Below are 22,114 nucleotides of genomic sequence, written 5' to 3'. Positions count from 1 at the left end.
TACCCTCAGAGGGCCTACATTCCTTCAAGGAGCAGACTACTACTCTCAGAGGGCCTACATTCCTTCAAGGAGCAGACTACTACTCTCAGAGGGCCTACATTCCTTCAAGGAGCAGACTACTACCCTCAGAGGGCCTATGTTCCTTCAAGGAGCAGACTACTACCCTCAGAGGGCCTACGTTCCTTCAAGGAGCAGACTACTACCCTCAGAGGGCCTACGTTCCTTCAAGGAGCAGACTACTACCCTCAGAGGGCCTAAGTTTCTTCAAGGAGCAGACTACTACCCTCAGAGGGCCTAAGTTTCTTCAAGGAGCAGACTACTACCCTCAGAGGGCCTATGTTCCTTCAAGGAGCAGACTACTACCCTCAGAAGGCCTATGTTCCTTTAAGGAGCAGACTACTACCCTCAGAGGGCCTACGTTCCTTCAAGGAGCAGACTACTACCCTCAGGGGGCCTACGTTCCTTCAAGGAGCAGACCACTACCCTCAGAAGGCCTACGTTCCTTCAAGAAGCAGGCTACTACCCTCAGAGGGCCTCTTGTTGTCCCCATTTATATGAAAAAAAAAGTTTTGCAAGGAATATGTATATCTTTTTTATAATTTTTTTTTTGTCAATGGACAGCTGCCTTGGTCTGCATTTAGCGTCCACACAGTGCCGAAAAATACGGTCGTCATGGAGACGCAGCGCTAAACGACGCAGGGAAACAGGAAGTGTGAGTGACGTCACCAGAGCGCGACGGTCGGACTTCCGGTGCTGGGGTAACACGTGGTTTGTAGGGCTTGTGGCTGCTGTCACTGCAGCGATGGGGAAGACCATGAAGAAAGGGAAGAAACCGCTGGCGGGGGCCGCGGGGCGAGTCGTTAAAGCCCGCAGCGAGGTCCGGGATAACCCGTTTGAAGTGAAGATCAATAAGCAGAAATTCAGCGTCCTGGGCAGGAAGACCAAACACGACGTGGGGCTGCCGGGGGTGTCCAAGTCCAAGGCTCTGAAGAAGGTGAAGTCGTTGTGCGACTGGTTATTAGTGGTCAGAGAAGGCCAGAGCTTAAAGGGGTTCAGCAAGTAGCATTTATCATGTAGAGGAAGTTAATACAAGGCCCTCACTAATGTATTGTGATTGTCCATATTGCTTCCCTTGCTGGCTGGATTCATTTTCCCATCACATTATTCAGAGCTTGTTTCCATGGTTACAGACCACCCTGCAATCCATCAGTGGTGGTTTGCACACTATAGTAAAAAGCATTAGCCTCTCTGGTAGCCGACACCATGGTAGTGCACATAGGCCGGTGCTTTCTCCTATAGTGTGCAAGCACGACCACCACTGATGGATTGCAGGGTGGTCATAACCATGGAAACCAGCAGCGTATAATGTGATGGAAAAATGAATCCAGCCAGCAAAGGAGGCAACACAGACAATCAGAATACATTAGTAAGTGCCTTGTATTAACTTCCTCTACATGATAAATGCCACTTACTGAAGTGAGACAACCCCTTTAAAGGGTCTCTCCAACCAATTAGGGTCATGGTGTATTGTTTAGACCTGACGTCGGTGTCTGAGGGTCTTCACCAGTGTCTAGAATGAAGGGCTGTAGTAGACCTGTCAGCTTACTCCCCGCCAACAGTGCCCCCCCCCCTCCTGACCCTGGGGAAGGGCATGGATTTGCTATGTGATCTTTAAAGGGGTATTCTTCTTAAAAGAGGAGCTGCCCCCTCTCCTGACAGATCTGTTTTGTAACTACGTGCATCCTCCATGTAATAACAGTTCCAGAGAATCTATTCTTATTAATCTAAATTGTGCCGTCCCTCTGTTATTCCTGCTAGAAGTGATTAATGAATTACTAGCAGTTTGCATTGAAGATCCAGTTGGGGAGGACGCGGGGTGTCCCTGCACAATCTACTGGCACCTTCGATTGGCTAGTGTCAGACTGTGCAGACGGCTGGGAGTTCATTCTTAAAACGTCTAGAAGGAATATTAGAGGAATGACAGCAATAGTCCTAAGAGCAGATGCTCCAGAAACGTTATTAGATGGGGGACTCAAGTCGTTTTTAAAACAGACCTGTGAGAGGAGAGGTGACAGTTCCTCTTTAATAAATATTAGATCAGTGGGGGTCGGACTGCTGGGATACCCTCGTGGCCCCTTTAATCTGTTTATTATTGGAGCTGACATTGGTCGGACCCTCATGATTTGGGCGTTATTGGCTTATTTATTCTAAAAGTCGGCAATGCCTCTGGTGGGAAAATGTTTGAACCATTTCACTGCCAGTACAATGTTTACAGGTTTGACAAATAAAACCGGAATTCTCAAATAATATAAAAAATAAAAAGTAAATTTGACGCTTTAACATCTTGGGCTCCTTCATGCAATTTGGCGTATATACAGTATACATGTATGCCTGTGGATAAAGTGTGACCCGATCAGAGTCTGAGACACACAAGTCCCATTATTCTGACCACCAGCTAATATCCAGAGGAACCATCGTGTGCAGCACGGACAGCAGCTACACAGGCTGGGGTGACTCAGGTCCTGGTAGGTTGTCACAGGTATCTGGAGCCATGCTGACTGCAGTGCATCCCACAGCTGCTGGAGGGTACGTAGGGGAGGATCCAAAGAGCGACCACGATGATCAAGGTGGTCCCACAGATGCTCCATTGGGTTCAAGTCTGGGGAATTAGGAGGCCAAAGTAGTACTTGGAAATCTTGGTCTTGCTCTTCCAACCAATGTCAGACATTTCTTGCCGTGTGACATGTCGCGCTTTCTTACTGGAAGATCTCATCCGCTCCAGGGAAGAAAATCATCATGCATGGATGTTTGTGATCTGTAAGGATGGATTTATACCCAGATTGGTGAAGAGTGGCCCAGAGAATGCCAGGAAAACCTTCCCCAGACCATAACCCTGCCACCACCAGCTTCTGTTCTTCCAGCAATGGTTGTAGGGTGTTTGTTCTTTGATGTTTCTCGCCTGACATGTCAATGTCCATGAAGCAGAAAACGTGATTCAATGGAGAAGACAACCCTTTACCAATCAGTGGAGGTCCAATTCTGGTACTGCCGTGAAAATTGAGAGATGCAACTTCATTAGCAGAGGTGCAGCGACCCTCCATCTGCTTCAGAGCCCCATAAGCAGTAGGGTTCACTGAACTGTTGTCAGACGCACGTCTTGTAGCCCCTGGTTCATATTCGCGGTGAGCTGCTCCACTGTAGGGTGTCCGTCCACCCTTATGCACCTTCGTAGCCACGTTCACCTCTCGCATCAATGGCTCGTGGTGCTCCGTAGTTTCCACGTCTCTTGTTCACAATGGTACCGTTTGTCCGCTCACCATACACTTTCACCACAGCAGCACGAGAACAGTTCACACTACTCCTTTTCAGACTTCACAGATTCTGTTCTTGCATGTGACATTGTTTCCCTTCGTCACCTCCGCAGAACCTGGCAGTCCATATTATAAGTCTTTGGGGTACGTTGGGCACGCAGGTGTCTGCTTTGCGATGTGGGAACTTTGCTTTGCAGAATCGGGAACTTTTCATTCTGCTTCTTGACTTCAAACAAGTGCTGAAACCCTGAATATTGCATCATAGAAGTATGGTCTCCTGTGTGTGCCCCCCATTTCTAAGGTAGGAGCGGCTGTGTACGAGGGGCTCTCCTTCTGGTGACCTGGAGCAGTCCTTATATTGCACGGACGGCCATTCCTCTGCGTGTTCTTTTATTATGGCGGTGGACCTGCCACTGCTCCCCGATCTGGCTCATAGAGGAGGGTCCTGAACTAGAGATTTTAGTTTACAAGGTCCTTTAGGCCCCGTTGACATGAACGTATGCGTTTTGCATCCACATTTTTTTGGAGACCAGTTGACTGCATCGACTCTGGCGGTCTGTATTTTGCAGACATGTGTAGGACATGTTCTACCTTTTTGTAGATGCTGAAAAAACACGGGTCATCCATGTGCTTTCCGCAGCTATATGTCCATTGCAAATATATATATACTAAAGCCTCATTCACACGTCAGTGATTGTGAACCAAAACCAGAATTGGGGCCTCCACAGACATCAGGTATAAGGGAAAGATCTGCATCGGTTCTGTGTTTAGAGCCGCACCTGGTTTGGGCTCAAAATCACTGATGAATAAAGCTAACTGTGAATGAGGCCAAGGTCTGCAAAATGCAAACCACGGACCCGCTGAAAACATCCGTAGGCGGATCGCAAAACAGATACGGTCGTGTGCATGGGGCCTTAGTTATTAAGATAATAACTTGGCACAAATCCCTGAACATGAGAGAGGACAGTCCCAGGGAAGCTCAGAGGGTGAGCAGTCCGGTTGCCCCTGTAGACAACCTGCTGGTCAGACTCCCGATTCCCCTCGCAGTGGAATTCAGACTTAATTATTTTTTTTCTCTCTTTGATTTTCAGCGCAAGGATACTCTTCTCAAAGAGTACCAGCAAAGAGGGAAGTCCGGCCTGTACACTGACAAACGAATTGGAGAGTATGACACCAAACTGACTCCCGAGGACAAGATGATGAAGAGGTTTGCCTTGGAGCGACAGGTAAGGAGTTGGGGCCCATGCATGGCTCTGTGGATTTCTCTGTATTAAGTCTCACGTAGTTTTCTGTAGGCGTAGCAGAGCTGGAGTTGTCGTTTCAATGGAAGCTGGTGTTTGCTTGGGCATTTCCCTATTAGGTTACATTTATGTGGAAAAACAAACCTCATCAGAAAGGGTCGGTCAACTGGCTCTGCTACATCTGAAGTTTCTTATATTTTCCTTCCCTCATGACTAGTGAGGTTCGGCTGCTTCGCAGAATTTCACAAAGAAATTTGATTCGTTACAAATGACTTGGTCACGAATCGCATTTCTTTGTAAGTAGCGGGTGCAATGACAGGGAATGGCGATCTCACCGCCCTCCGCCATTGAACCTCTCAGATGCCTCGTTCATCGCTGCATCTGATGTTAAAATGGAGGCCTTTCAGGGGTTAATCAGGGTTAAAAAAAATTATAAATACATACTGCCCCCTCAATTCATTTGCTCGCGGAGACGCAGTTGTTGCCATCTAGATTGAAGAAACCGTGCATCGACATGACATCACGCGATGATGTCATCACTGTTGATGTCACAGAGCCCAACCAGTGTGGTGACGTAACATGTTGCCCTGCGCGGTTTCTTCAAGGTGGCTGCGATGGCCTCTCCGTGAGTGAATGGTTGAGGTGATTATGTTGGAGATTTTTTTTTTTGGGGGCCATGAAACGCAAGGAAAATCGGCTTTGCAGTGTATTGAATTTTTCCTGATATTCAGATCGAAGTCCATTAGTTTGGCTTCAATTCGCTCAACACTGCACATGACTATTTTATTACGTATTAACCCCTTTTAGATTTACGGATGGACATGCTGCATAAAATAGAAAGGCACTTACTGAGGAGGCAGCAGCTTTTCCCTGGGCTGTAGCACTGACCCCCAGGGTTACTGACAGCAGTTTTTCTATCTCTAGAAACACGTTGATAAGAAGACGGTGTATAATCTGAATGAGGAGGAGGAGCTCACCCACTACGGCCAGTCTCTGGCAGCCCTCGAAAAGCTGAATGATGCTGTGGACAGCGATAGTGATACAGAGGAACGCGGAGCCTTGTCAGGTGGGAGTTGTTCACTTTTATGCATTTTTTTAGGGGGGTTAAGGAGGCATTTACGCAACAGTATTTTCAGTCCGCATCCAATCCGCATTTTTTGCTTATTGGATGTGGAGCCATTCTTTTCAAATGTGCCACGTGTTGGCTGCATCCGTATGTCCGGTTCGCGACCCCGAAATTAAAATAGAACATGTCCTATTCTTGTCTGTTTTGCGGACAAGAATAGGCCTTTGTTACATAGTGCAGAATGGGAAACCGCAGGATGCACATGCCCGGTATCCGCGTTTTATAGATCTGCAATTTGCGCAGCACAGAACAGATACAGTTGTGTGAATGCCCCCTTATTGGGGGGGACGACTATTCCACCATTATTTTTATTTATTTTTTAAAAAATTTGTTAGGTCGTTCACTGTACAATATGGATAACATTTTAATTTTAATATGGATTTTTGGTGACATTTTTTTTCCCTCCTAGGGGATTTGACTTCTGTATTGTATCATTGTCAGTGTTTTGACCGGCAGCATATTAGGCCCTGCCCTATTAAACACATGCCTATGGCAGACAGGCGTGCGGGTCTTTGTTAGGCCTCCAGCTGCCATGATATCTCGGTTAGGCCTCATGCACACGGACGTTGATCGGTCCCCAATGCATTGGCAACATCCGTGTGTAGACGGATCCAGACCCATTCTACTAGAAGGGGTCCGTGGTCCGTCCGCACCACAAAAAAGTAGGGCATGCACTACTTTTTTTGCGTTGCAGAGGCACGGACAGAAACCCCACGAAGCCTTCAGGATTGCAGACCCTTTCAAGTAAACGGATCTGCAACCATGATGCAGGGTGCACAAGGCCGGTGCCCGTATATTTCAGACCCGCGATTAGCGGGACGCAATACAGGCATGGCCGGGCAACAGCTGTGTGCATGAGCCCTTAGAGAGTGGCCAGGGAGCGCTCTCCCTTTGTTGGTTGTTTATTGACCGCAGCATCTAACGTATTAAACTGTCGTTGTGGAGTTATGTCTGATCCAGGGCATTACAGTGGGAATCGTAGTTATTTACCGCCAGCACCATCAAAGTGATGTAGTAGTTCAGCCGTTCACTGGAATGGTCTTCGTTTTCACTGCATTTGCAGGCTGTTCTTTCTGCCTCTCCCTGAGGTCTGTGACAGAGCTGCTCTGATGGCTCGATCTCTAGCCCTTCCTGACAGCTCATAAACACTCATCAATCTGGTAAGGCTTCAGCCTGAATGAGTATTTATGAGCTGTCAGGAGTGTAGACCACAAATCAAGCCAATAGGGTGGCTCTCTAATGGATTTCAGTTAAAGGCAGAAGGAATGGTCTGCAGAGAAGTGTGAAAACCAGGAAGCTGTAGCGGGTAAACATTTTTTATAAAGACCATTTAGAAACTGATTTTTTATTTATTTTTTTGCCCAGAATAAGCACAATGCAATAATAATAAAAGGAACACAAAAGTGCTAATAGCCTTTACAACCATTAAAATGGATAATTGTTTTCATTAAATCTGATGCTGTTTTCTAGCTGAATTAACGGCTGCACATTTTGGGGGCGGCGGCGGGTTGCTGAGAAAGAAAGCGGCTTCCGAACGAATAGAGGAGGAACCTGAAAAGCCGAAAACACGGAAAGAGCTCATTGAGGAGCTGATTGCAAAATCTAAGATGGAGAAGGTATTTGATTGTGTTTCTGTAACCTTGGAGAACTTTAAAGCGGTTAATCCTTGAAGAAAGCGTCTGTCCATTTACCCAGTTAGGGTACGTTCACACTAGCGTTATTCTTTTCCGGTATTGAGTACCGTCCTAGGGGCTCAATACCGGAAAAGAACTGATCAGTTTTATCCTAATGCATTCTGAATGGAGAGCAATCCGTTCAGGATACATCAGGATGTCTTCAGTTCAGTCTTTTTGACTTTTCAGGACGGAGATAATACCGCGGCATGCTGCAGTTTTATCTCCATCCAAAATTCCGGAACACTTGCCAGAATGCCAGATCCGGCATTTTTTCCCATTGAAATGCATTAATGCCGGCCCCGAGTGTTCCGGCAAAGCGGATCTGTTTCTGCGGTCTGCACATGCTCAGACCGCAAAAAATGTGAAAAATAAATAAATGCTGGATCCGTTTTTTCGGATGGCACCGGAGAGACAGATCCAGCATTTCAATGCATTCGTCATACCGATCAGGATCATAATCCGTCTGACAAATGCCATCAGTTTGCATACGTTTTGACTGATCCGGCAGGCTGTTTCGGCGACGGAACTGCCTGCTGGAATCCTCTGCCGCAAGTGTGAAAGTACCCTTAGGACATCATTGGTGGGGGTCCGACACCCGGCACCACCCCTGCCGATCAGCTGCGTCCTCTTCATTACACTGTGTCTTCTCCCTTGCTGCAGCGGCGTAGGGTCGTTATTTGCTCCAGCCAAGTGAATGGACTGAATCATAGCTCCATATACACGGTTACTTCCTGGACCCAACTACAAGAGCAATAAAGAGAAAAGCGCAGATCGGCTGCTAGAGTGTTAATATTTTCTGAAAGCATGGCAGCCGATTGCGTCGGGGTTCCGCTGGGTATTCTGGGGCGGCTGTGGCGCATCTTTGTGTGGACATTAATTAGTATTTGTAATGTTTCTCTTCCATTTTGTTTGTTCTGTTAAAAGAGAGAGCGACAGAGTCAAAGAGAAAAGGCGCTGGAGTTGACGGAGAAGCTTGACAGTGACTGGAGGGCGATACAAGGATTGCTAGCTCACAAGACTCCTAAGTCTGAGAGGAAGGTAGAGCCTGAGAAACCAAAGGTAAGATGTCTGCAAGGTTCCTGTACAGTGCGAACACCAGGAGATGTTTGTGTTCTGCTCTAATAGTGGAACCAATGGACACAAACAGATCTTCACACTTGGCCTTAAAGGGGTTGTCACGCTTCAGCAAATGGCATTTATCATGTAGAGAAAGTACGCACAAGGCACTTAACCCCTGTCGCAGTGTAGAATGTGATGGTAAAATGAAAGGAGGCAATGTGGACAATCACAATACATTAGTAAGTGCCTTGTATTAACTTTTATCTACATGATCAATGCTATTTGCTGAAGTGAGACAACCACATGTTCATCTACAGATAAGTTGGGGCCAAGAGATATACATTTTAAATGCATCTTCAGTACTTATTTTTCCTCCTCTATGTATTAGATGACTTTATAAAATGCTGAGACCGACTAATGGATCCTGACTACAAACCATCTATTGTGTAGTCAGGTTCTTTTTGGAGCCCCTAGTTTCCACAGCACACAGACTATTCTCTCCTTTGAAGGATCATGCAGTTGCATCCATTTTCAGAGGTCACACAGAAAGCTGCAACGACTTAAAAGAACCATCTCGACGTCAAGGAGTAGGGGAAACCCGAGGAGACCTTATAGCTTCTATATTGGCTGGGTATCCCAGATTTGCAATTTTTAGCATCAGGAAACAACGCGTTATCTCTTACTAATAGTAATCTGTAATGCCCCGTTTTCCTGCACTCCATCATGGTCACGTGACTCTTTCCACTGTGTTGGTTCCCTATCCCGATGACATCACTTCTACAAGGTGTGCTAAGGCTCTGCCCTGTAGACACAACAGCATCATTGACCTTGCTACTCAGGGCAGTGTTCTGCTCAATTTCCTGGAGCCTGCCCTATGATGTCCGCAGTGATGCCGTGATTTAGGGCAGGGTTTTTCCATCAGGGCTTCAAGCGAGCTTGGATGTGAGGTGTTCAAGCTGGGAGGGAAAGGAGAGGCCGGGATGTAAGAACACAGGGTGCGGGTTCACAGATTGCAGGTATACTGGATGAGTCAGGACATCATCATCTGACTTTTATAAGGCTACTTTCACACCAGCGTTTTTACTGGATCCGGCAGGTTTCAGCAAAAACGCTTCCATTACTGATAATACAAGCGCCTGCATCCGTTATGAACGGATCCGGTTGTATTATCTTTAACACAGCCAAGACGGATCCGTCATGAACTCCATTGAAAGTCAAAGGGGGACGGATCCGTTTTCTATTGTGTTAGAGAAAACAGATCTGTCCCCATTGACTTGCCAGGACGGAAAGCAAACCGCAGCATGCTGCTCTCCGGTATGAGAACGGAATGCATTTTGGAGCGCTCCGTTCTGTTCAGTTACGTTTTGTCCCCATTGACAGTGAATGGGGACAAAACGGAATAGTTTTTTTACAGTATTGAGCCCCTATGACTGATCTCAATACCGGAAAATATTAACGCTAGTGTGAAAGTAGCCTAATGCAGTAAGGTTGGCTGCTGTGTTTTGTTATTTTTTGTAAGGGTGCTTTCACATCAACGTTTAGCTTTCCGTTCTTCTGATCTGTCAGAATAAGAGGGAGAGTAGCGCTGCAGCTATCGGTTATTTTACTAATCAAGTATTCTACTGATTAATCCAACGATTAATCGAGTACTCTAATAAGAAAAAACTAATTAAAATTACATTTTCTGTAAAAACTCATCAGTTCCCCTTCCTTTGTGCCATCAGTTCCCCTTCCTTTGTGCCATCAGTTCCCCTTCCTTTGTGCCATCAGTTCCCCTTCCTTTGTGCCATCAGTTCCCCTTCCTTTGTGCCATCAGTTCCCCTTCCTTTGTGCCATCAGTTCCCCTTCCCTTGTGCCATCAGTTCCCCTTCCCTTGTGCCATCATATGCTCGCCACCAGTTCCTCCCCCAATGCCACCAGCTTCCCCATGTCATCAGTTGCTTCCCCTCCCAGTGCCATCAGCTCCCTCTCCAATGCCACCTGCTCCCTCACTGCCATCAGTTCCCCCACTCCCCCTCCTAGCCTCAGCGACAGTGAACTAAAATGTCCTGCCGATGTGTGTACGTCAGGATCCAGTGCTGTGCTGTGCAGGCGCGGGTGACCATGAAGCATGAGTAAGAGCAAGCTCTTCACTCGCTCTCCATGGTCACATGGCACAAACGAATCATCCATGCAAAAAATTAGCATCAAGGATTTTTTTTGTGTCGAGTTAATTGATTAATTCGAGTTATCGTTTCAGGCCTAAGCGAGAGAGGAAAGAAAAACAGGATCCTGTAAAAAAAAAAAAAAACGGATCCTGTTGCATCAGTTGTCATCCATTTGAGCCATTTCCGCCTGAGATTTGTTCTTTGGATGGAAATACTGCATGCAGGACTTTTTTCCTGTCTAAAAAACTGATCTCGGACAGAAATGGCTCAAATGGATGAATTATTATTTTTATTTTTTTTACAGGATCCTGTTTTTTTTTTTTTTTTTTTTTGTTTTTTTTTTTGTTTTGTTTTTTCTCTCTCTCTTCTGACTGATCAGAAGAACGGAAAGCTAAACAGTGATGTCAGTGCACCCTAACCGGAAAACCTCTTTTCTTTAAGTCTGAGACCAGTGTAAGGAATTCCTGACACATATCATCTGACTGATGCCTCTGATGTATGCCATTGAACAGGCATATGTCGCCCATAGGGTGAACCGGCCTGATGGAGCAAAAGAAATGCACCCTTGGCCTCCAATCTGTGAATGGAGTCCTACCAATGCATTTGACCTACGTGCCAGAGCGTTGGCCAATTGTAAACTGTGAAAGCTGTATAAATGCAGTGTGCTCCGATGAGACCGTGGTCACAGCCGGATAGGGGGACGTGGCCTGTTATCATAGGTCTGCATAGGACGTACAGACTCAAGACTGACGTTTTTAACGAAGACTATTTGCTTTATACTTTTATGTTTGATTTATCGGAGCAATAAAAGCAAATTGGACAAAGATGGACGTGGCCTTTACATCACATGGTATGTCAGCACCTCGTCATATATCCACTACATGTGCTTTATCATTTTTATTCCTAGCCTGATGATTACGACATGATGGTTCGTCAACTTGTCTTCGACATGAAAGCCAAGCCCTCCGACAAGATGAAATCTGAAGCCGAGATTGCAAAAGAGGAGCAGGAGAGACTTCAGAAACTGGAGGTATGACAGCAGGTTCTCATGCAAGCTGAATTTTACACACCGCTTCTTATGGTGTTTTTGATGACTTTTGCCTCCTTTTGATTCATTTTATTTTTTTTCTATATATTAGCAGAAATTCTATGGGAATTTGGAAATGCAGTACACTAGTGTATTTTTCAGACTAGTTTTTTTGTGTCTTTTTTTTTTTTTCACAGCTTGTAGCAATGCGGTGTTTTTTTTTTTATATATATATATTTTTAGGGTTTTTTTCCTGGTATTTTTCATACCATCCTCTATAGGGGGAAAAATGCCTGGGAAAAAAAAACCTGCACAAATAATGCCATAAAAAAGCATGTGAATAGAAAAAAACCTGCATGCGTTTATACGTTTATTTTTATTTTTTTAAGGCAGATTTGTGTGTGAAAGAGCTATCGTCCCAGACTGTGTCAGTCTCTAGGAATTTTCCCTCTAATTGGTGAGGGTTATATATTTTTTTTATGCAGATGTCATTGCCAGGGGTTGTATTCTTGTTACGACTCCGTTTTTTTTCCTCTTGTTACAGGCTGAACGTCTCCGTCGCATGCGAGGAGAGGATGACAAAAGGAAAAAGAAGTCCAAACACATCTCTGCAGATGACTTGATGGATGGGTTCATACTGGATAAGGACGATCGGCTGATGCTTTCCTATAAGGTGTGTTTGAGTTTTGGAGAGAGGTCCACAAATTGTGGACCATGGACCATTTAAAGTCAATGGTTCTGCAAAAATTAAAAAAGAAGGGGACAGACCGCGTCCGTATATTGTGGAGTTTGCCGGCAGCAAAATGGACACGATCATGTGCATGAGGCCTAATGATGAAGAGAAACGTGTCACGAAAGGCTATACAGTGGTTGCTATTACTGATTCCTCACTGGAGCATCATCTTGCTTCTGTCTCATGGAAAAGGACATTTAAAGGGATTGTACAGGATTAGGAAAACATGCTGCTTTTTTTTTTTTTTTTTTTTTTTTTTTTTTCTTCTTTCCCAATAAACAGTGCCACGCCTGTACGTGGCTTGTGTCTGGTATTACGGCTCAGTTCCATTGAAGCAAAAGGAGGCTAGGCTTCAATACTAGATGCAACCTGTGGATAGGTGTGGCAGTGTTCCCAGTAGAAAGAAGCCAAGCTTTTCTGATTTCATTCAAAAGCCCTTTTAAATGAGTTAAAAAGTTAATATTCTGGTCAAAATGTAAAGATTACTTGGTAATAGGGAATGAATATAACGTACAGGTAAGGGGGTATTGAACAGAATTTGCTTTATTGATGGACTCCATTTTGCTACCAACAATAGGACGGGAAGATGAACCTTCCTGATTCAGAAGACAACGAGCTGAAGACTGGAAACGACGATGATGATGCAGTGGTCCATGAGGGCGGCGATGACGGAGGTGAGGGTAGTGATGCTGGCGATGATGAAGGTGAAGAAGATGAGGACACTGATGGAAGTGGTGAGGAAGAGGAGGAGGGAAGTGATGTTTCTGACAACCACTCAGACCTGGAGTCCAATGGCGACAGTGAGGAAGATGAAGAAGTGCAAGTTAAAGTTCTGAAGAAAAACAAAAAGATAAAGGAGAAGCGCGCCGAAGAGGCCAGTTCTCAGCTGCCATTCACATTCAATGGTGAGTTTCTTATACGGAGGATATGGGATATCTAATAGGTTTTTATTCAAGACATTCTAATCAGTTGAATGTTCTTTCCTGTATAGGACCTTATTGTCTTCTCCTTAGTGGACAGGAGTCAGTGCGGTCAATATACCAAAATAGTGCTTTGCAATCTGTACACCGCTGTGTGCTGGAGTATGGATCCCCCCTGCGACCACACTGAGCTCTGTACCAGCACTGCTTGCTGTCAAGCTTTTTCAGAGCAGGCAGCAGGAGCGATGTGCTATGCCAGCTCCTGCCCTGCGCTCTCCTCTGTTAATAGCTTTGTACCCATGTGGTATGCGGATTCAGGGCTGGTGCTCACATAGCACATTGCTCCTGCTGCCTGTGCCCGCTCTGCCAAAGCTTGACAAAGCCCATCTATGCAAGGCTTTAGGAGAGCAGCGCTGGTACAGGCAGTTGTAGCGGAGTGTGCCCATGCCTGTGCAGCCGCAGGGGTATCCGTACACCAGTAGGGATTGCAAAGCACGATAAACATCTGAACTTCAGGTGCCTATTAAGCTAGGAAATGTATTTTTTACAATTTTACAATTCGTTTTAATGAAGTTTCTCTAAAAGTTTAGGTGCACTTTACTTTACTACTTGTTCCATATAACCAGTAAGGGCCCCTTCACATATGTCCGTCCTTCACAACCACACAAGTTTACTGCACATATAAATGCAGTAAAAAACAAACAAAAAAAAACATATGTGATTACATACATCAGGTGAGGTATATACATGTATACAGTCCTTGAAGCTTATTCTCTGTTGTAAGGTTTAGAATAAAGACTCAACCATCTGCTTTTTGTATTTGTTTCTGGTCAGTCCCGGAGTTGTATGAAGATTTCCAGTCTCTTCTGAGTGAGAAGCCGACTGATCAGCAGCTCATCGTCCTGGAGAGAATTCAGAAGTGTAATCATCCAAGTCTGGCCCAGGGGAACAAGGCTAAGCTCGAGGTGAGGCTGTAACCACTGCATCTTATTAATACAGTCTAGTGATGAGTGCCGATGTCACATCCCTGGGGGAAGGAAGGTAACATGATTTAGCAACGACCAAGGCATGACAGGTATAGCTCTCCATTTCCCAAACTGTTTGGGAAACCTGGAAGAAAATTACCAAGAGAAACCCCCTATTTTATTTTTAAGTTTTTTTTTCACTGTGACGGGAAAAAAATATTCAGACCCCACACCAGACCTCCTAAATTAGTTCTAGTCCCCTCCCCAGACCTCTAAATGAGTACTGGCCTCCACACCCAACCCTTGAATTAATTTAGGCCCCGTATAGGGCAAAAAAAATTGTATATTCCAGTACTCCAGATGGCGACCAATGCGACTTAGAATTTACAAATGGCGACAGGACTTTTTAGTCTTGTCGCCATTTGCGACTACTGGACCCACCGCTGCAACTGTGCAGTTCAATCACGGGAGACAGGATCAGGAGCCGCTCTGCAGCAATGATCACCGGCGCGGGGCTCCTCCTAAATGTGCTGCAGAATCATCAGCACGAGACGAGTCTGCTGTAGTTGTAAATTGGAGGGTAGAGAATAAGAACCTCTATGCAATGACTGCGCTGGTAAATGCCTATTAGATACTGGAGGTAGGTCAGGGGTGTAAGACTTGTATATGCAGACAGACAAGCAGCAGTCACATAGTAGATGATCTGAAGAGATCAGAGACCGTACAAAGCAACATAGAGATGGAGAAAAGGTGCTCAGAATAAACTGGTCCCTAAATGTGTGTATTCCTTCCATTTTTACTTAGCGTCATGGGTCTGAGGATATTTACATGTCTCATACATGGATGTGTCAGTGACCAGCTTCATATTAAAATTATTGCTTAAAGAGGTAATTTGTATTCTTTTCCAGAAACTATTTGGTTTTCTTCTGGATTATATCATGGACCTGGCTGGGCAGGAAACCCCCGATCTTCAAACTGTTGACAAGATGATCGTGTAAGTAGTCCAGATTTCCATAGGAATGACTGAGAGCTGATCTGTATACAGTCACACACAGAACTGCCCCCTAGTGGTAGCAACAGGCAGCCGAGATCTTCATAGGTGTAGGTGGCTGACAAAAATGGAACACGCTGGATCCTAATCTAGGCATTATTTATGCTGCTGATTTGGGGGATTTTGAAATAAATGTATCACTCTAAATAGGCCATTTCTGTTCAAATCTTAAAAATGAAGCCATTTTAATGTATAATTTTTTTTGATCATCTCTTCGCTCATATTACAGACCCCTGTACAACTTGTGCCAGATGTTTCCAGAGGCATCAGCGGATTGTGTAAGGGATGCATTACGGGATATTGCTCGCACCGTGGATGAAGCGGTTGAATCTAAAGGCAGAGCTGCGTACCCAGCATTGCATGTGGTGCGTATAATTTATTTTCAGATCTTGTAGGCTTGATTGCTCCAGATAATATCAGTGTCATCATACCTTATGGTCTTCTGCTTTTAGCTCTTGTATTTTAAGATCACTGGAATTTTATTCCCTACGTCTGATTTCTGGCACCCGGTGGTTACTCCAGCCGTGGCTGTGATGAGCCAGTTGCTGACGAAGGTGAGGTACAAGGCCTGTAATAAGGCAATACCATTATATTTGCAAGTCCCATTGATGTGCTGTGCTATAACTGGTCTTGTGTACTGGTTCCAGTGTCCCGTCGCCTCGTTAGAAGATGTCACTGCTGGGCTTTTCATTAGCTGCATGTTTCTGGAGTACGTGTCGCTGTCTAAGAGGTTTATACCGGAGCTGATAAACTTCCTTCTGGGAATTCTCCACTTGGCCACGCCACGCAAAGCTTCAGCCGGTATGTGCTGCTAATAGGTTTATACTGTGGAGATTTATTAAGCTTCTACAAAACTTGCAAAATTTGGTGTATAAAACGCCAGTCGCTTCCTTAAAGGGGTATTGCCATCTTAGACAATGGGGGCATATCGCTAGGATATGCCCCTATTGTCTGATGGGTGCGGGTCCCACTGCTTGGACCCACACCTATATCGAGGACGGAGTGGGAAGCGCTGTGGCTGGAGGACCCCAGATTTCCCGGGGTCCGTCCACCACCAATCGCTAATCCCCGCCTCTCCATAGAAGTGAAAGGGAGCGCGTCGCCCCGTGGAAATGAATGGAGGGCGGCTGCGCGCCTTCACTTTTGGGGCTCCATTCTCGATATAGGTGTGGTCCTAGCGATATGCCCCCCCATTGTCTGAGATGAGAAAACCCCTTTAACATTTTTCAAGATATTTGCTTGCTGTCAGTGAATGAACTGTACATAACTAGTCCTCCTTTCACCTGAGAAGTACAGATGCAGATGTGCCCAGTCTAGACAATGCTCTCTGATCTAAATAGCCTGGACTCCAGACTAATACATTGTAGCAAACCATCAGAGAAAAATTCTACAGCCGATACATATTTCTCATGTTAATTAAATGGTATACTACTACTTTATATTGGTAGTGGATCCGGGAGCTGTCGTCTTACCATTCCCTGCTGTGCAGAGGCGCTATGTTACATCAGCGATGCTTTGAGTTGTCTCTCGTGCTATTTTCATCACTTTTCGTCCACCTTGGCTGCATAAAGCGCGTTTCGTCCTGGTACTAATAAACGTCAGCAGGCTCGCCGCTTAGTACAATGAGCACTTGTTCGTTTTGGCCTTGCCTCAGGCTGAAGTGTGTGAAGTAAACCGAATTCATTCCAACTGGAAGACCGCCATAGAAGAGATTTTTAGCTTAGGGCATTTTATACATTTCTTTGCACCTCCATTTAAAAAAAATAATCTGAAGACTATGCAAATAAATTTACCAGAAGTCTAACTGTGGGGATAGGAATGAAGACAAGTGAAAGGTCACAAACTGAACGTGGAAATGCCTTACATTAAAGGGGTTGTCTCATTGCAACAATAAATCTCCTATCCATGGGGGGCGTGACCGACTTCCGGTATGAGCGCACGCTTCTGAGCGCCGCTCCGAGACCCGACTATAATCCTTATCAATCCTGTCTGCTAATCAGCCGTAAACATTGAGTGGCAAGTCCAGAAACGAAAGGGGAGCACCCGGAGGAACAAAATGAGCCCAAGCAAGGGGCAGGCGGCGGCGGAGCGGCTTAAGGAGTATGCAAGAGCCGAGTCACAGCATGGCGCCGCAACTCCCTCCAACGTGCGCACACACGCGACCCGCGGGAATCCGTCCCTGCAGCAAGATCCCCAGAGTGAGGAAGAGCCAGAACTCTCACCTAAAGCAGCCCATGAACAGCTGCTCACGGCGATCTCCATGTGCCAGACCTCCCTCACAAGTAAGATTGAGGAGGTGAAAGTGGATGTCGGGCTCCTCAGGCATGATGTGCAGCAGCTGAGGGAGAGGGCAAGAGAAACGGAGCACAGGGTGTCCGAGCTGGAAGATATCACTAGACCCATGCAAGTCAAACTTTCAGATTTAGAACAGAAAGTTCAACTATGGCAGCAAAAGTGCGACGATTTAGAGAATAGATCGAGACGCAACAATATCCGAATACTAGGCCTTCCGGAGAAGGCTGAAGGTAGTGATCCGGCGTCCTTCATAGAAAATTGGTTCAAATCTACGTTCCCAGGGGCTGCGTTTTCAGCAATGTATGCTGTGGAGAGGGCCCATAGAGTCCCAGCCAGGCCTCCCCCACCGGGGGCCCCCCCCCCAGACCCCTGCTAGCCAGACTCCTGAATTGGAAGGACAGAGATATGCTGCTTAATCTAGCCAGAACAGCGCAGAACCTGTCTCACAACAATGCCAGGATTTCTCTATTTCCTGATTTTTCGGCGGAGCTACAGAAAAAAAGATCTACCTTTGTGGCGGTCAAGAGGAAGCTGCGTGAGATGAATGTCCAGTACTCCATGTCGTATCCTGCACGGCTCCGGATTGTGGATGGCGGGAAATCCTTGTTCTTCACGGATCCGAGAGAAGCTGATGAGTGGGCTGCTGGCAGACCGAGACTTAGGCCTGAGTAGCCTCGAGATCTTCGCAACGTTTACCTATCGTGAGTGGATCCGGGATGGACGCTGCCCTGTGTTGTTGCTTAAAGCTGGACTCCGCTTGTGGTAGCATGCCATGGGTATCGTATAACTGCCACGTTTCTTTTCAGAGATATGCTGAGTGACTACTCAATTGAAATGTTTAGTTTCTGCACTAGTATTAGTGATTATCGGGCTGTTTAGCAGAGCATGATCAAGGGTCCCACCCGGAGATTACCTGCACTGGGTTAACATCCATTTACACCGTGCAGGTGCCCGTATACACGGTCATCAAAAGCAGGCCCTGTCCTGCTAATTGCCAGTGGTTTATATGTTCAGATATTTTTATTTTTCCTGTTCCTTTTTTTTTCTTTCTATGTTTGCTGTTGTGGTACATACAATTTCTATGGTACAGTGTGTAGCAGGTATGCAGGAGGAGAGGCAGAATGGAACGCTCCGTCAATATTCTCACAGCGACATCATTATGCATTTTATGGATTTTAGGATAGAATGGCAGCTCTAAAAGTAATATATAATATATGGGGGAGAAAAAAGAACTGGGTCGCACATCCACAGTGCTTGGCTTTGACCTAAAAAGTGTACAGCCCCCCGTATTGCATGCTGTACAAGAGGCATTAGTGTACATTTTGATCAAAAGGCATAAGCCCACTCACCACGTCAAGGAAGCCTCTATTGAGTGGGACCTACTCTGACAAAAGGGCGCAGCACGGTGCGATGACAAAGCGGCGATATCCTGGTAGGCGGCGGGACCCAGGAGTCAAAGCAGCAACCATGCTGTCTGACGATGCCACCCATGGCACTGGGTCCCACCAACCCACCAGAACAGCACCACAGAAACAAAGGCCACCGCACAGTACTGCACCATGTGAACAGCTGTCTAACACAGCATGTCCATTACTATCAGGAGCTACAGGTCAATGACCACTATATGCAATCCTGTGTGATTAAAAGCTCTAAAAGTAATGTCCTGGAACGTTAGGGGTCTGGGAGGTCCCAGGAAGAGAATAGCAGTGTTTTCACATGTGCGTCAGTTTGCTCCACATATCCTGGGCCTGCAAGAGACCCATCTGACGATAGAAACGGGTAACAGAATAAAGAAGCCGTGGGTGCAGTGGAGCGCCAATGCATATGGGAACTCATACTCTAGAGGGGTAGCGATCCTAGTGCATAGTAGCCTTAGGTGGGAATTGCAGAGGTCTGTTGTAGATCCGGATGGACGGTTCATATTTCTGTATGCTTATATCAACTGCACCCCATACGTCATCATTAATGTGTATAATCCTCCACCAGCCAGCACTTCTGTCCTACAGGCAGTGGTGAGTTTTGTTGTACAGTACCCGAATGTTAGACTGTTATGTATGGGAGATTTTAATATGCTAATGAATTCAGACCTAGACAAGTTCCGGGACCCAGCAAGAGTGGAGATATCCACTAGGTCCACATCAGCACTTCATAGAGTAGCTACTGAGATGGGATGGCTCGACCTGTGGCGGGAGAGACACCCCCTGGTGGTGCAGTACTCGTGCTTCACCCCTTCTAGGGGTGCATTGTCTAGGATAGATTACATCATGGGTAATGCACTGTCTCTTACTGATCTGGAAAGTATTGAGTACTGCCCGCAGGGGCCTTCTGATCACGCTCCTCTGGTAGCTAGACTCTCCCTCGCGGATGGGCGGGAGACTGGGAATAAGATGCGTATACACCCCTTCTGGCTAACTCTGATGGGCTCTAATGACCGGATCCCGGATCAACTCCATATGTTTTTTGAGGTGCAGGGGGATACCACTGATGAGTTACTGATATGGGAAACGTTGAAAGCTTACCTGAGGGGGTGTATTAAGTCATCAATAGCATTTATTAAGAAAGAATCTCACCGCACGGAAATAGGGCTTCAGGAAGCTTGTAAGGCGGCTGAAGCTGCTTTCACTGACAACCCCTCCGAGGTAAACAGGTTAGATTGGCTCCTTAAAGGGCGGCAATATATGCAACATCTGCAGGTGAAGAGCGACCGAAAACTCTTTTTTCTAAAACAACAGTCATTTGAGCAGGGGGGACAGGCAGGTAAGCTACTCGCCCATATTGCTAGAAACAATGCCTCGGCCCCGCCAGTCCTCCGTATCAAGGGGACAGATGGCGAGATAAAGGAAAAGTCATCAGATATTATTGTTGTTAGATTCCAGGAATTCTATCAAGACTTATATAGCTCAGCTGTGCAGTATTCACCCCAGGAGCTTGCAGATTACCTACAGGAGGTGACCCACCCCCAACTGTGTACTGCAGATAGGGACATGCTAGAGGGGGACTTCACACTAGATGAGATTCAGGAAGCTATGAGAGGTCTGACGACTGGCAAGGCTCCCGGCCCGGATGGAATTCCGATTGAGGTGTACAACAGATATAGCGCTATTTTGGCTCCCAGAATGGAAATCATGCTACAAGCGGCTAAAACCCAGCAGAAACTCCCGGACTCCTTTTATGATGCCACCATAGTGGTAATTCTGAAACCAGATAAGGACCCACTGGAATGTGGCTCATACAGGCCTATATCCTTACTGAATCTGGACTATAAAGTTCTTACGAAAATAATCGCCAATAGACTAAATAGGGTAGTCGCCTCTGTTGTACACCTGGACCAATCTGGTTTCATACCTGGGAGATCCACATCCAATAATATTAGAAGGGCGCAAGTTATCACGCAATTGGGTAGAGCTCTAGATAAACCATGGGTCTTGGCTTCTCTGGATACGGCCAAGGCCTTTGACTCGGTGGAGTGGCCGTATTTACTGGAAGTGTTAGGCTGCTTCGGTTTTGGCCCGGTATTCATCAAATGGGTGCAGATGTTATATAAACAGCCTAGAGCTAATGTACTAGTGAATGGAGCACTCTCAGATTACTTTGAGCTAGCTAGAGGGACAAGGCAAGGGTGTCCTCTATCGCCCCTCCTGTTTGCAGTCGCAATAGAACATCTAGCAATTAGACTGAGACAGGACGAGATCTATAGAGGTATCTCCTTAGAGGATAGAGAGGATAGGGTTGGTCTCTACGCTGACGACCTGATCCTTTTTATGGACAGGGCGGAACAGTCACTACCCAGAGCGATTGAGTTGATCGAAAATTTTGGTCGTTTCTCTGGATTGCATATTAATTGGTCCAAGTCAGCTCTAATGCCCCTCAAGCCTGAGGGCTGGCACACAATATATTACAATCTCCCGGTGGTTGATAGGTTTAAATACCTAGGTATTATAATAACTAGGGACCCTCCCCTGGCGTACACCTTGAACACGGAGCCCTTAATCTCCATATTTAATGAGAAGTTTGCGGCATGGCAAACCCTTCCTATTTCACTGATGGGACGTTTGAATCTCATTAAGATGGTCCTCCTTCCTAAGGCCTTATATGTTTTAGAACATGCGAGCACGACCGTTCCAAGAAAGTTCTTTGACCGTCTCCACTCCATGATGTCAGCTTTCATCTGGGGGAAAGCTAGAAGGAAACTGGCGATCCGCACTTTGCAGAGGCCTAAACTGCAGGGGGGAGCGGCACTACCAGATCTGTTCTTATATTTCCTAGCGGGACAGCTGCGGTACCTTGTCACTTGGGTGTCCTCACAGCCCTTACCCAATACGGAGTTCTATCTGCAGAACCTCCTTCAGCTGCACTCTCTATGGCCAGTTCTGGAAGGTATCAGCCTGTTCCATGGGAAAACCCTCCCGATACACAGGCTTGCCCATCAAGTCTGGGAAGCAGCCAAGTTAAAACACTACACTGATATTCCGGACTTAATACCCTTGTGGGATAATCCTATGTTCCAGCATCTAATTGGGCACGAGGGAGCTCCGATCTGGAAGGAACATGGAATCCTGACAC

General features: G+C 46.1%; 1 protein-coding gene across 1 annotated transcript in view; it reads left to right on the top strand.

Annotated features, from left to right (window-relative positions):
• Nucleotides 1–739: 739 nt before the first annotated feature.
• The window catches only part of NOP14 (NOP14 nucleolar protein), a 30,951-nt gene continuing 9,576 nt past the window's right edge, over nucleotides 740–22,114 (top strand). The window contains exons 1-13 of the mRNA XM_044295679.1: nucleotides 740–994; nucleotides 4,403–4,537; nucleotides 5,477–5,618; nucleotides 7,149–7,294; nucleotides 8,279–8,413; nucleotides 11,468–11,590; nucleotides 12,132–12,260; nucleotides 12,898–13,225; nucleotides 14,075–14,205; nucleotides 15,114–15,199; nucleotides 15,486–15,621; nucleotides 15,709–15,810; nucleotides 15,904–16,057. Of these exons, the coding sequence (XP_044151614.1) occupies nucleotides 803–994; nucleotides 4,403–4,537; nucleotides 5,477–5,618; nucleotides 7,149–7,294; nucleotides 8,279–8,413; nucleotides 11,468–11,590; nucleotides 12,132–12,260; nucleotides 12,898–13,225; nucleotides 14,075–14,205; nucleotides 15,114–15,199; nucleotides 15,486–15,621; nucleotides 15,709–15,810; nucleotides 15,904–16,057 (1,939 nt within the window). The 5' untranslated portion in view covers nucleotides 740–802. The remainder of the gene's footprint in view (nucleotides 995–4,402; nucleotides 4,538–5,476; nucleotides 5,619–7,148; nucleotides 7,295–8,278; nucleotides 8,414–11,467; nucleotides 11,591–12,131; nucleotides 12,261–12,897; nucleotides 13,226–14,074; nucleotides 14,206–15,113; nucleotides 15,200–15,485; nucleotides 15,622–15,708; nucleotides 15,811–15,903; nucleotides 16,058–22,114) is intronic.

This window comes from Bufo gargarizans, chromosome 1 (assembly GCF_014858855.1).
Source record: "Bufo gargarizans isolate SCDJY-AF-19 chromosome 1, ASM1485885v1, whole genome shotgun sequence".
NCBI classification, from domain to species: domain Eukaryota; kingdom Metazoa; phylum Chordata; class Amphibia; order Anura; family Bufonidae; genus Bufo; species Bufo gargarizans.
The sequence above is the reverse complement of the archived record's forward strand: the minus strand, read 5'-3'. Positions and strand labels throughout refer to the sequence as shown.